General features: G+C 50.9%; 1 protein-coding gene across 8 annotated transcripts; it reads left to right on the forward strand.

Annotated features, from left to right (window-relative positions):
* Positions 1 to 6,459: 6,459 nt before the first annotated feature.
* On the forward strand, positions 6,460 to 12,368 carry LOC101832875 (zinc finger and SCAN domain-containing protein 2). 8 transcript variants are annotated; one of them, XR_005873503.1, is made up of 5 exons: positions 6,460 to 6,694; positions 6,797 to 7,333; positions 8,800 to 9,930; positions 10,083 to 10,229; positions 11,720 to 12,368. XR_005873503.1 is itself a non-coding variant. In XM_040736847.1 (5 exons), exon 4 carries the CDS (start codon positions 9,086 to 9,088, stop codon positions 9,695 to 9,697), a length of 612 nt encoding a protein of 203 aa, XP_040592781.1. In that variant the 5' UTR covers positions 6,463 to 6,694; positions 6,797 to 6,942; positions 7,283 to 7,338; positions 9,058 to 9,085; the 3' UTR covers positions 9,698 to 10,229; positions 11,720 to 12,368. The 8 variants fall into 8 exon arrangements, 6 of the variants coding, with proteins under 6 accessions (XP_040592781.1, XP_040592780.1, XP_040592778.1 ...); XM_040736847.1 differs by having other exon boundaries at positions 6,463 to 6,694; positions 6,797 to 6,942; positions 7,283 to 7,338; positions 9,058 to 10,229; XM_040736846.1 differs by having other exon boundaries at positions 6,463 to 6,694; positions 6,797 to 6,942; positions 7,283 to 7,333; positions 9,058 to 10,229.
* The last annotated feature ends 1,289 nt before the right edge of the window (positions 12,369 to 13,657 follow it).

Consider the following 13,657-nt stretch of genomic DNA (forward strand, 5'->3'; position numbering starts at 1 on the left):
CACACTGGAATTAGCCTCTCCCCTGCCTCCCTGTAATGCCCTGCTCTTTCCCATCCAGCCTGCCCTTCCCTTCCCAGGAGATGCTCAGTATCCCGCCTCATACCAGAACCTAATCCTTACATGCTTCTTCCTCTTTGCCATCTAGCAAGTCCTGAATCTAGCCTGAAAAGCTTACCTACTCCTGAAAGGCAGTCCAAGGGCACCACCATTTGGGACTAGAGAGCCATTGCCTTCAGGGTAGGCCCTGCAGAAATAATAACTCCCTATGGAATCAAGTGGTACAAGCAAACACTGAAGAGATTAGATATGCTCAGTCCTTCAATGGAATGGATTCTCTCCCACAAATGGCCTGTGATTAAATTCAAATCACACTGGAGTGTGTGTAGGACTCAGAGTTAATGAGGCTTAATTGTAGTCCCTGGTTGTGCAAGTTTAGAATGTTGAGAACGTCTGTTCACTTTTCCTGTGTGATGAGTCTCTCACGGGGTCATAGGGCAGACAGGGTCACATCCTCCGGAGGGCAAAATTACTGATTTATACGCACATCGACCAGGTTGGGACTGCAAAGCATTGGCTCCTTAATGGATCTGTGTACCAGGCCGTGTGTTAGTTGAGAAAAGCATGGCCTCTGCCCTTCCTGAAGGACTTCTGGGGAGTAATTTTAATATGCCACGCCATTTGTCACAATCTGTGTGCTCCCTCTTGAACAAATCATTTTCAGCTCTGGCCTTGTTAATAAGGCTTTCTTATTCATGATTTCATCTACTCCCCAGTGGTCAGTGATGTAGGCTAAGCAGTGACGTTGCCATTAGACATGGAGGTAAGGGGGTTGGTGGTCCGACTTGTCCCCCAGGTCATGTTCTACAATGATGGCAGGTTCATGCCTTCTGTCAGACTAAGGTCTGTTGTCACAACTATTGGCTTCTCTGAGGACAGCACAGCACTGTCAACTTCAGCTCTGATTCTCTTTCTTTGCCAAGTGGGTCAGAGAGTATTGAAGAGGTGGCATCAAATCACAGACAAGGTCACACTTGTCCTAGTGGTTTACAGTGCAGGGTAGTCTGCACCACTGCAGATTTTAAGAGGGTGGGAGTCAGTCCACAAGAAAGGAAACAAGACCCCAAGGCTTGCTATCCTGTCCTCTGCGAGGTGAGTGAGTGCCAACCTGCAGTGGTCCCGTGGTCAAGTTTGCAGAAGGCTGCATCAGCTGGGTGGGGCTGGACCCTGGAACCATTCTTGTCTTCTGTGGGGAGTAGATGGAAGGCTAAGACAGGTAGCCTAAGGTACATGAAGAGCAGCTGGCCAGTGGTAAACAAAAGCGTCAGGTTCAACAGCAAAGGGGTCAGGCTCCTTGGGAGGGTTTGAAGTGCACTTCTCAGGCTCATGAGTCATTCTGCCATGGGAAGCTAATCGAGGGAAGGTGTAGGGGTGGGATACAGAGGCCCTGAGGAGCAAATACCCAGCAGGTACACTAACCTGGAGAGAAAACAGATCTTTGCTGAGTGTGTGTGTGTGTGTGTGTGTGTGTGTGTGTGTGTGTGTGTGTGTAAAAGCTGACAGAGTGGAGGGTACCTCTGAAACATTCTCACATGGTCTGAGTTTCATAAATATCTTTGACTTTTTTTGGTAGAAAGAGTATTGAAGCCCCAAATAGTATGTCACCATTCATCCTGGATTTGACAAGGACAGTGAAGAGAGGGAAATAAGTAATATCTTAGGTTATCCCTTTGGGCAAAGAGGATGGAATCTCCTGCATCTCCAGGTTTGGGGGACATGTCCTAGGTCATCTCTGCGCAACAGCACTTTCTGCAAGGATGAAATGTGTGTGTGTTGTCCAATATCATAGTCATTAGTCACATGTATCTCCTAAACACTTAAACCTTCAGGCTGTGGAAGTAGCTCATGGATTAGATATTAGTGCTTGCCCAGCATGTACAAAGCCCTGGGTTCTGTCCCCAGGGCCCCATAGAATTGGTCATCAATGGTGCACATTTGTTGATCATTGCATTTGGGAGGTGGAGGCAGGAGGATCAGAAGCTAAATGTCATCCTTGTCTGTGGTGATGTGTTATTTGTAGAGAAAAGCCTTTTCCTTGTCTGCCGCTTTGGTTTTTCCCCACCAGTCGCCTGGGCTCTGCCACGTTGTAGTCCCCAAATAACACACAAGACGCTGTATTAATTATGAAGCTGTTGGCCATTTGCTTGGTTTCTTACTGGCTATCTCTGACTTAAGTATTTAACCCATAATTGTTATTCTAAGTATTTCTCTTACTGGAGAAAAGGCCTGGACTTCTTACCCCTATGCGACTACATGGTGACTCCCTGTGTTTCTCCTACCCACAGTCCTCCTCGATTCCTAGTCCCACCTATCTTGCTTCCCTATTGGCCAACAGTGCTTTATTGACATATACACAGACTTCCCCATCAGTTATTTATGATTTATTAAAGCTTGCCTGAGAATGCAGAAAGCAAAGCCTCAAGCTATAGAGATCAGGTGGTGGTGGTACACACCTTTAATCCAAGGACTCAGGATTAAGAGGTAGACGGATCTATCAGTTCAAGGCCACACTGAGCTACAGGAGATATATCGAGTCCTAAAGGGAAACAGCTCACACAAAGGTGATCTCAGCTCTTGGGATCACGCACCTTTGATCCCAGGACTCAAGAGGGGATCTTAAGACAGGAATAGGTTCTCAAAGCTAGCATTCATTCTCCAGCCACATTGAGGATAGAAGGACATTGAAATCTCAGGATCCTCCAGCCACTGAGGAGCGGTAGCAGCCTGAGGTTTGGTGGAGCCAGGATCACCTTTCAGTCTGAGGTAGAAGTAAGCTTGTGATCAGCTGCTTTGCTTTTCTGATCTTCAGCTTGAAGTTTAAGCCTCAATATCTGTCTGTGAGCCTTTTATTTATCACGTTACACTTTTCTACATAGAAAGTTTGAGGCCAGCTTGAGCTACACGAGACCCCTTTCAAGAACAAAAAACAAACATCCACACATGCACAACAGATTCCTGCGTTTTAAGTTGAATTTTATATAATAGCCCCGCGGGGCAATAGTGCACCCTAGTAATAATGATGCTTCTATAGGCAGAAAGCTAGAAGCCTTGCCTTCTCCCACCCCTTTCTCAGAATGCTTTCCTTATTCATAGTGGATAGAAAAGGTGGGGTTTTGTTGTTGTTAGTCAAGGATGAAGATACAGCTCTGTGTTGAAGCCCTCACTAGGAGGTTGCTGTTGTGATTCTAATAAGCTCCGTGTGTGGCTACTGGAAGAGTGTGTGCATTATGGGAAGACAAGGAAAGGATTTTCCCCGTTGACCTCAGTTTTTTATGAGGAACTGTTTCATGAAAAACTCAGTTTTTCTGTTGCTATGAAAATACCTGAGAACAAGGGAGGCAGTCCTATCCTAAGGGTGTATGTGGCTGGGTTTCATGCTTAGAAGACTCCATCTCTTTAGGCCTGAGGTGAAATGGAATATCATGATGGTGGGAGCGTCTGACAGAGGAGGGTGCTCACCCTAAGGCATCCAGGAAGCACAAAGACAGGAAAGGGTCTGGGACAAAGTGTATCATTCCTGGCACCCCCTCCTACCAAGGAAGGGCCTACTTCCTCCAACTAGACCCCACCTCCAACATTCTAAAAAATCTCCCAATACTGCTATCATATGAATCCACCAGTGGATTAATCTTTGAGCTCTTGAAGGGAGGGGCACATTGTATCTAAATGGTAGCAGGAATGAACCAGTTCCTCACATTCAGATCTGCCATGTGTTTAAAGGTTTGACTAGCCTGATGTTATTGGCCCGGTCTTGGATTTTAAGTGTGAAGAAAGAGTTTTGGAGCAGATGACACCTTACAACCTGAGCTTTGCATCTATATTCAGGCCTCTGCAACCCCTCACACCCTTCTAGATTGTGGCTGGATAGGTAGTTTATTCTGCAGCTCCTCATTCTCACCTGGTCCCTATGGCTTGCCCAGGGAGATATCAGATGTGCTATTGCAGACATGCATTATTCACTGAATAGACACCGAAAAAGACTTGCTACATGCTGAACCCTTGGGGATTCAGGGATGCTAAAAACAGTCCCTGCTCTTGGAAACCCACCACCTGATGGGGATTATGCAAGTGTGCTAAATTCCAGATTGAAATCAGCACCAGACTGGGATTTTGGTGAGACATAGAGACCATGGGGGATAGAAAGAGCTTCTGGAAGAGTTGAGAGATGGGAGTCTTAGAGCTTTGTCACTGTGCAGGAGTGCTCGGGGATGACCAGGGCCGCTCTCTGGGGCCCTCAGGGATGTTCCCAAATCACCCGTTTGTCTAGTGTGCCTCAGGGTGAATACAGCACAGGGCTTCAACAGGATGTTGTGAGTTAGCTTTTCACCCACACAGAAAGGATCCACATACCCTTGTCAGGCTCTAGAGTCCAGCTGCTTCATGACCCTTACATGATGGTGACGGCCACATGTGGGTCACTGTCTGGCCTGGATAAAGAAGCTGAGATATATGTATGCAGAATGTGGTCACACTGTCTTGAGTTTTCCACAGCACACGAGGATGGATTTGGGCTGGGGGCAGGTGCTTGCACATGAAATGGGAGGACAGAAGCCACTCAGCCGAAATTCAGCCTTCATCCCTTGTCATTCCCCTCAGATACTGAGGGGTTTAGATGGCATTCCCTGTCCCCCATCCCTGCCCACAGCTGTGTTTACTTTTCCTGTACTGGCACAGCTTGCCTAGGAACTGCCACTGAGAGCATGGTACTGCCCTGCCATATATTATTGAATTTGCTTTAGAAAACCGTGGTCTTCCCTACGCATCCCTGCTTCTCCTGTCACCCATTGAAGAGATGAAACTCACCTTCCTTGGCAGTTGTCAGCTCCCCTTTGCTGTTGAACCTGGCGCTTTCATTTACCAATGGCCAGCTGCTCTTCATATACCTTAGGATACCTGTCTTAGCCTTCCATCTACTCCTCACAGAAGACAAGAATGGTTCCAGGGTCCAGCCCCACCCAGCTGATGCAGCCTTCTGCAAACTTGGCCGCAGGACCACTGCAGGTTGGCACTCACTCACCTCGCAGAGGACAGGATAGCAAGCCTTGGGGACTTTTGCCTTTCTCACGGACTGGCTCCCATGCAGCGCAGGCTTTCTTTTGGGCCACCAACCAGTTCCCAAATCATGACACGGAGATTTATTAGTTATGAATGCTTGACCTTATGATTGTTTCATTAGCTCTTAGAACTTAATTAAACCTGTTTCCTCACCATCCATGTGTTGCTTCTGTGCTTTTTACCTTTCGTTCTGTATGTCCTACTTCATGTCTGTCTGTCTGTGGCTGCCTCCCTTAATATCTGCAATGGTGCCAAGTACCCTGCACTGTAAACCACTAGGACAAGTGTGACCTTGTCTTTGACTTGATGCCACCTCTTCGATACTCTCTGACCCACTTGACAAAGAAAGAGAATCAGAGCTGAAGTTGACAGTGCTGTGCTATCCTTAGAGAAGCCGATAGTTGTGACAACAGACCTAGTCTGACAGAAGGTGTGGACCTGCCCTCATTGTAGAACATGACCTGGGGGACAAGTCGGACCACCAACCCCCTTACCTCCATGTCTAATGGCAACGTCACTGCTTAGCCTACATCACTGACCTCAGGCATGGGGAGGGAGCTGGTTGTGGAGAGGTTTGCCCTGGGCTGCTGACACACACACTGGTCCTAAGTAAACTGGAACACAGGCATGGCTTCTAGTTCTACTGTACCAAACAAGAGGATGCTTTCAGTGTCTCTCATCCCTTTGGTAGAATTCCGCAAGCACACCGGACACTTGGAAAGATGAAGCAGGAAGGGCGCTCACAGTGTCTTGAGTTTCCCCGTGCCCATGATACAAAGTTTTCCTACAAAGCCATTCCTAGAATCTGCTAGAAAAATCCCTGTCTGGTCCTGGGAAGCCTGCTTTCTCTGTCTGGCAGCTACTGAGGTGCCACAGAGAAGGTCTATCAGTTGTTTCTGTGGTGACTATAACCTTGAAATAATTTCCGTCTTAAGCCTGTTTAGTTATAAGTCTAGTGTGAACTCTAAGGCTCTTAGGTGATCTACTTTTAAAGTTGTGGGCACTGGAGCAAGCCACCATGTGCTTCATTTTAAAAATATTTCCCCATCTATAAAACGGGATAATAAAATATTATTGCAAGTTCCCATGAGATAATACATGGGAAAGAGTGATATAAAAAGCCAAGGGTATGGACAGGCAAGTGGAATTAAAGGGCAATGGGAAACCTCTTGCACCTGCTCCTTCTCTGGGTGCATTCATTCATTCATTCATTCATTCGAGACAGACCCTCACTGTATAGCACTGGCTGGCTTGGAACTCAATATGTAGACAAAGCTGGCCTCGAATTCCAGAGATTCACTTGCCTCTCCCTCTAGTGCTGGGATTAAAGGCATGCACCACGCCTGACTTGTCTGGGAGTTAGAAGCAGCACTTTTAGGGGGCAGCTTTGGCTTGATCACAATACACTCAGCTCTGGTGACTCTGAGACTTTGCAGCACCCCTGCGTCTCTCCCTTCTTACTTCTTGGGAATGGTGCACTGCTCCCAGAGACTGGGCCTGGTTCCCAGGACCTGGGACAGGTCCGGGGGGCACACCAGGCTGCTTCTGCCTAGGGATGAGGGAGACCGCGCTTATCCAGAAAGTGAGCTGGCCGGGCTAGGGGTGGGGTGTTGGGCTACTAGGGTGACCCCTCTTGTAGGCAATGATGGCCCCCAGAATCTGAAACCTTTTCTTTCCCGGGCAGGCGCAGCGCTTGTTGCCTCCCTTTTCCCTGCCAGCCAGGTTGTTGGCGAGTTAGACCTCCCAGCCTCACGGGGCTGCTGTGCGGCTGCGGGGATGCTGGTGACTGCAGCGCTGTAGCAGAGACAAGGGTTCCAGAGGCGGCGCCACGTGAGTCCCTGGCTAGGGCCCGAGACTGGGAGGGAGGTTACTGTATTAATCGAGTCCAGTGCATGCGGGACCCTTGGGGGCGGGTCACTGCGGGAGTGCGTATTTGTCCGGAGCCATGAAGCCCTTCCTGGGAGTGGCAGTGCCAAAGCTTAATTACTTGTTTACTCGGGATTGCGCGGTCCCATGGGAGGTGGGGGGCGCTGCGGGCACGGGGGTGGGTGGATTGCATGCATTCCTCCAGGAGCTGGGACTGGCAGCCCGGTGCATGGTGGGCTGCGTCAGATTGATTGTATGCTCCCTGGGGTGGGGTTGCGATACACAGTGTCTCACATTTCTCTAGGGTCTCTTGGACCCTTGGAATTGGCAAGCCTGTGAGAAGTAGTCGTGCTGGGTAGGGTGAGCTCTTGTGATTAATACAGGGGTTTGACTGCGGGAGGCTTTCCGGCTTTATGGGGGCGGGGGGGGGGGGGAAGGGGGTAAAGGGGCTCAGCGCTGCGGGCGACTTAACTGTGTTTTCCTTGGGCCGCTCAGAGGAAAAAGCTGCTGCAGACTGCAGAAGGGGAGCAGGTTGGGCTGTGAGTGTGCACTTGATGGAGGAACTTAGGGGAGGGAGGCAAATCCATGGTATGGGACCCTCTGGGTCTGGTCAGAGGTCTAGTAGGGAAAGTGGGGAGGTTGCCCAGTGACCAGGCTCACACTGGCCGAGGAGACTTCGATGGTCTGTGTTTTGCAATGCCAGCACAGCTGTCTGGGGAGGGATTGTGGGTGGAAGCATGCCAATGGGTCCTCATCCCTTCCTCCAGGGCAAGCGAAGGTTCCACCCTGGTCTGAAGGTAGGGAAGACAGCGGGTGCCTCTGAGACCTCACCCTGCAGATAGATTGACCGAGGCTGAAAGTGTGAAGACTTGCAGGGAGGTTTGAGGGGAACCCTGAATAAGCTTCTCTGATGGAGGGGGTGGGAGGAGTGGGTCCCAGTGCTCCCCAAGGCATGGGAGTGGTGGCAAGACAAGGCGCCCTACAGGAGCAGTGATCCTCTGAGAAAGGCTGTTAGGTGTGTGTGTGTGTGTGTGACAGGGTATTTAGTTGCTGAAATCTAATATACTGAAACATCTTCATCACGCAGTCAGACTTAGGCCTGGCTCACCTTGCTGTGTGACCTTGGACAAGTATGTTGGTTTCACACAACTTCAGTTGTTCCATTTACAAATCTGGGCTCAGCAACCCTGCCCTCCCCCTTATTCCAGTATGCTGTGAGGACAGTGAAGCTATTTCAGAAGGACACCGTGAGTGGCCTGGGAAGACAGTGTTCAAAATAGGCTTGCAGGGAGCCCAACGCCGGGGATGTCTATTGAGCATCGAGTGTGGTGCTCAGCCTCTGGACCAGACCTGGCTCCCTGGGAGCTCTTGCTTTGGTTCAGTGACCTGCAACTTTCAACTTTCTTGTTAGACAGGGGACTACTTGTAATGTTTAACCCAGGGAGGTCACTTTCAAGTTTATGGGGGGGTTGTTTTGCTTCCTGCTGTAAGCCCCTGGTGACCTTCATTCGTGCAGGTTTCAGGTCACCTCCTATCCGTGGGCATCTGAATGGAGAAGCTGAGAATCCCCCGCGGTATTTAGCTCATGCCTTGTGTGGTGCAGACACAGGGCTGCATGCGTCTTTTTTTTTTTTTTAACAGAAGGTAGCTCTCTGTTCTTGAGGTGCTGGCGTGGAGTCAGAGGTAGCGTGACCACCCTATTCCAGGGTGGTGATGCAGGGCTCAGGGCTGGGTAGCAGACAGCAACGGGGTGCTGGAGAGACCAAGGAAGCCTTCTTTTTTTTTTTTTTTTTTTTTTTTTTTTTGGTTTTTACGAGACAGGGTTTCTCTGTATTGTTTCGGAGGCTGTCGGTCCAGCCCGGCCTCGAACTCACAGAGATCCGCCTGCCTCTGCCTCCCGAGTGCTGGGATTAAAGGCGTGTGCCACCACTGCCCGGCTAGGGAAGCCTTCTAATGGTTCATGAGAAGAGCCCAGGACCGCAGGCTGTGACGAAACAAAGCTGGAGATGTGAGTGTTTCAAAAGGCTGGAGAATGGCCAATCCTGATCCCTCTCTCTTTCCCGGCTTATACCTCTCCAGGGGCTGGTGATTGCATCTGGAAGTGCCCATGACAGAGCTGGTGTCCTCCAGGGGAGGGTCTCCTGCGGGGGACGGGGAGGAGGGTCTGGGGGACGATCGAGGCCTGGTTATCCACCACCCAGCAGAGGAACAGTCCCACCGTTGCCCACTGTGTGGCCGGACCTTCTCCCAGCAGCCCAGCCTGGTGCGGCACCAGAAGGCACACGTGGGGGCTGGCCGTACCGCCGCCTTTGTGTGTCCAGAGTGTGGCAAGGCCTTCAGTGTCAAACACAACCTGGAGGTGCACCAGCGCACACATACCGGCGAGCGGCCTTTCCCTTGCCCCGAGTGTGGCCGCTGCTTCAGCCTCAAACAGAACCTGCTCACACACCAGCGCATCCACAGCGGCGAGAAGCCTCACCAGTGTGCACAGTGCGGTCGCTGCTTCCGCGAGCCGCGCTTCTTGCTCAACCACCAGCGCACCCACGCGCGCATGCCCGCACCGCACCCCCGCCGTCCCGGTGTTTTCGGGGAACGGCGACCCTACTTCTGCCCTCGCTGTGGCAAGAGCTTCGCGCGTGAGGGCTCGCTCAAGACCCACCAACGCAGCCATGGCCATGGGCCTGAAAGCCAGGCAGCCCATTTAGGCCATGTGCTATGACCCCTGGGGCGCCTGCCACCACCAGCTGCCTCCAATCCAGGAACCACATCCAAGGGTGTTGAGTTGTGCCCTCTCTGGATGGGCTCATGGGTTGGGCAGGGTCATCTTGGGGTGTTGAAAGGGCTTGAGTCACCCCCTTTTCTTCCTCTCCCTGGACCCTTTGGGTGGCTGCATGCGTCTCCTGTGGGCACCTGTGTTGGTTTGCCTCCTTAGGCTCCTGTGGCCTAGAGCAGGTGAGTCCCCATAGGGTTGGCCGGAGTCCCCTGAGGCGTGGGGGTAGTGGCAGTGGGGAGTGGGTATGTAGTGTTGGCTCTGTAGATCAGGAGTGGGCATTCAGCCTGTGTTGGTTTACATAACTCGATGCTTACCTGATCTTTATTCCCAGCACTTCAGACTTGAAAGCGTCTTGGAGAGGACCAACTTTCTATGGTCTCTGGGCTGCCCAAGCTCAGCTCCCAAAGCCTCAGCCTCCTGTATCCACTGTCTGGTGGTCTTGAGAAGCCATTTCACTCCATGTCTCAGCTGCTTATCTGTAAGTTGGGCATGAAGATGAGAGACTGTTCCTTTTCCCTGGGGTGTTGCGAGGCTTGGCTGTCAGCAGAGAGTGAAGTAGTTTGTCCAGAGAGTTTTATTAATTAGCTCCGGGTTGTGCTCTGGTCCACTCTCGGAAGGACCCCAGCCCCAGGAACTTGGAAGCCCTACACTCATGTCTGTGACATAGTGTCAGGGTGCCTGCAGATATGTGGGCTACAGTAGGGACATCCCTGGGTCAGGAAAGTGACTGGCTTCACCTAAGGGGGTTCGGAGGTCTTGCACTGTGTCCTAGAGACAGAGAATTGCCGTAGGAACGGCAGGTGTGCAGAGGGATGACTTCAAGATGGCACGGGCTAGGATCTGTTCCACAAAGGGCTTTGTGTTCAGGGGAAAGGGACGCCAGCCCTTTGTAGTGAGTGCAGTGAGCTCAGACCTGTGATTTAGAATGAGAACAGAGGCCCTGGGAGGACAGACGGAAGATCGGAGAACCTTGAGGTTCATTCAGGCAAACAGAATAGAGGCCTCAGCTGTGATGACCAGTCAAGGCCACCTGGTGAGAATGATAAACTTAGGGCTTGCTTCCAGGACTCCTGTTTGCAAGTTGTCACCCTGAGGCTCTGGCCTTTTTCTGCCATTTGATAAACGAGGAAACCAAGATTTTTTCCCAAGCTTGTTCCAAATCACAGTTAATAATTAGTGCTACAGTGGGTCAAGTCTGGGCTTTGTTTTGGAGTTTGGACCTGAAAATCTTTCAGCTTAGTTGCTGAGTTATTTGAAAATGCAGCGGGGGTGGGGAGGGGGGGATGGGATGGGGTGGGGGAACTTGGGCGTATGGGTTAGGACATCACTGGGTTTGACAGGTGCTGGGGACATGAAGTTCAGATGCTAGGGACTCTGAGAGGGCCCCTGTTCCCTGAGCCCTTGCTTCCTGCTAGGCCAGTGTTTGGCGCTGGAGACCCGTCCACTTCCTTCGCTCCATATCTTTTTTTTTTTTTTTTTTACGAGGCAGGATTTCTCTGTATTGTTTTGGAGGCTATCGGTCCAGCCTGGCCTCGAACTCACAGAGATCCGCCTGCCTCTGCCTCCCGAGTGCTGGGATTAAAGGCGTGCGCCACCACCGCCCGGCTCCTTTGCTCCCTATCTTAACCTCGTTGCTGTGTGACTCCTCGGGGATCATTGGCCTCAGCCTGAGGTTCTTGGTGGCTATTGCAATATGGATTAGTATTTGGTGGTGGAAAATAAAGACGGTCCTGGGATGTCAGGAGCTAGTCAGTCACTCAAGTGCTCAGAACCTAAGTATCTCGTGCGTGAATAGGCTAATAATCTTGGCAGTGTTTGTTCAGAGGATGGTGGCAGGAGGGTTGTCTTGAAGTCCCTGATAGATTCAGAGTGGGTCAAGTGAATGTGTCCATGTAGTCCAGACGGGAGCGTAGGCTGGGCCATGTTACCACAATGTACTGACCGTGATATCTCTGTTTCTGTGAACAGATACAACAGACAGGACCTCGTGGCCCAGGACGTGCAGGGAGACTAAAAATGGAGTCCCATGGGGGTCCTGGCATGAGGATGTGTCTCATCAGAAGACCTACCTCTGGAGGTGCCCTGTGTTTGGTAGAGCCAGAAATTAGGGGCTGGTTCCATGCCTCGGTTGGGAAAACTTCCTTTTGGCTTCCTGACCCTAGACTGCAGCTCGGATGTGAAGGCAGACAGCACCTGTGTGGAGAGCTGGGTTCTCTCTTGCAGCATGGCTCACCATTTGGTTGAAAGGCAGAGACAAGATGAGCAACTGGTCTGAGTTATTGCAGCAAGCTGTTGGCAGACCTAGCTTGAGAGGCAAAATTTCCCTCAAGATGTGAGCAGCACCTGAAGGCTCCCGTGCCCTTTCTGAACAAGAAGGGTTAAGACTTCAGGGACATGTGGCCCTTTAAATTCTGATAGAGGCTGTGGAGCTTCTAGGAAAAGTCACATACTCAAGTAGCTCTTACAATGTCAAGTAGTTTCAGGAGCCTCAGGACTCCAGACTCCAGACCTCAGCCCTGGGGGTTTTATCTGCCATCCTTTTCTTATTCCATATAACTGTGTCTCTCCCTCTCTTCCTGGTCTCTTCTTGTTTGGGAATAAAGAATTCTGAGGCTGAGCCCCTTTTAGTCCATCCATCCTTTTCCTCCAATCTAACAATACACCTGATTTGTAGGACCTGATCTTCCTCCCCCAGACAATCGCCCAAGGCTTCCAGGCTTGGTTCCTTCCCTCCTTTTTGTGACAGACAGGCTGTGGGATTTTTTACAATGGAGCCTTGTAAGGTTAGAAGGTTCTGCTTGGCCTTGGCTCTTATTTCACTGTGGAGTCTCAGGGGGAGGCTGGACTGCTGAAGGGATGGTGAGTCATTTTGTCTGTGTCTGCTCCAGGGAGAAAGGGTCCTGCTTCCCTTAGCCACATGCAACCAATCAGGCCTCTTGGCTGGCCAGGTGTGCAGCTCCAGGCAGATATCACACGGGAATGTGAGGGTAAAAAGGAACCAGAACTCTGTACATGGTACCCGTGGGTCTAGGCAAAGGGAGACGCAAGTGGAGGAGTTGTGTGTGTCCTTTAAGTAAGCAGGGGTAAGAAGTAAGGGGTGTGGGTTGTGGGTCACTGTTGGCCAAGGACTCCTGTCTTCATACAAGAGCAGGTCAGCTGGGAGGCCACAGATGTTTCTCTTCTTCCCCAGAATGAACCACTCATTAGGAAGGGGGGGTTCCTTTCCTACTAGGGCTTGATAGAAACCTGTGGATTCCCAACCTGGGGTCTAACTACCTGTATCCCCCACGCAGTTTGGGTTACAGGTTCTTATTGAACCCCTATGCCTTATTCTGGGGTCACTGAGTGCTCAAAGAAATCTGAGAAAGGGGAGGCAGTCCCCATACTCCAGGAGCTTCCATGCACCTGTTTCCTTGGTTAATCTAGAGGAGCCCTCACCATGCCCCTCAGCTAACTTCCCAGCTTGTATCTTCCCTGCTGTAACTGTGCCATGCCTTCCCCTATAATGCACTGAAACCTTCTTCTTCCCCCACTCCCAAAGCCCCCTAATTCACCAGGGCTGAGACCCCAGCCCACACTGCCTGTGCTCCCTCTGAGCAGTACTCACGTTAACACCCGGTGTCTCCCGTAAGTACTATGTGCTGTTTAGTGTTGTGCTCGATTCTTCTGTATATGTGTATGTGTATGTGTATGTGTATGTTCTGTGTGTGCACATGAGCACCTCAAATCCCCAAATAGATTGTGAGCTCCCTGAGGGCCAGGGGCTATCATTTCTTCTTCAACCCCAAGTGGGTCTAGCACAGGGCTTGGCTCCTATCTCTCAGGAAAACACTTGTCAACTGGCTGATGGAATAAATGTTGGAGGTTGGGGTGGTGGTGGGAGGTGTGTGAGGGGAGTCCATGTGA

This window comes from Mesocricetus auratus, unplaced genomic scaffold (assembly GCF_017639785.1).
Source record: "Mesocricetus auratus isolate SY011 unplaced genomic scaffold, BCM_Maur_2.0 Super-Scaffold_100125, whole genome shotgun sequence".
Lineage (NCBI taxonomy): Eukaryota > Metazoa > Chordata > Mammalia > Rodentia > Cricetidae > Mesocricetus > Mesocricetus auratus.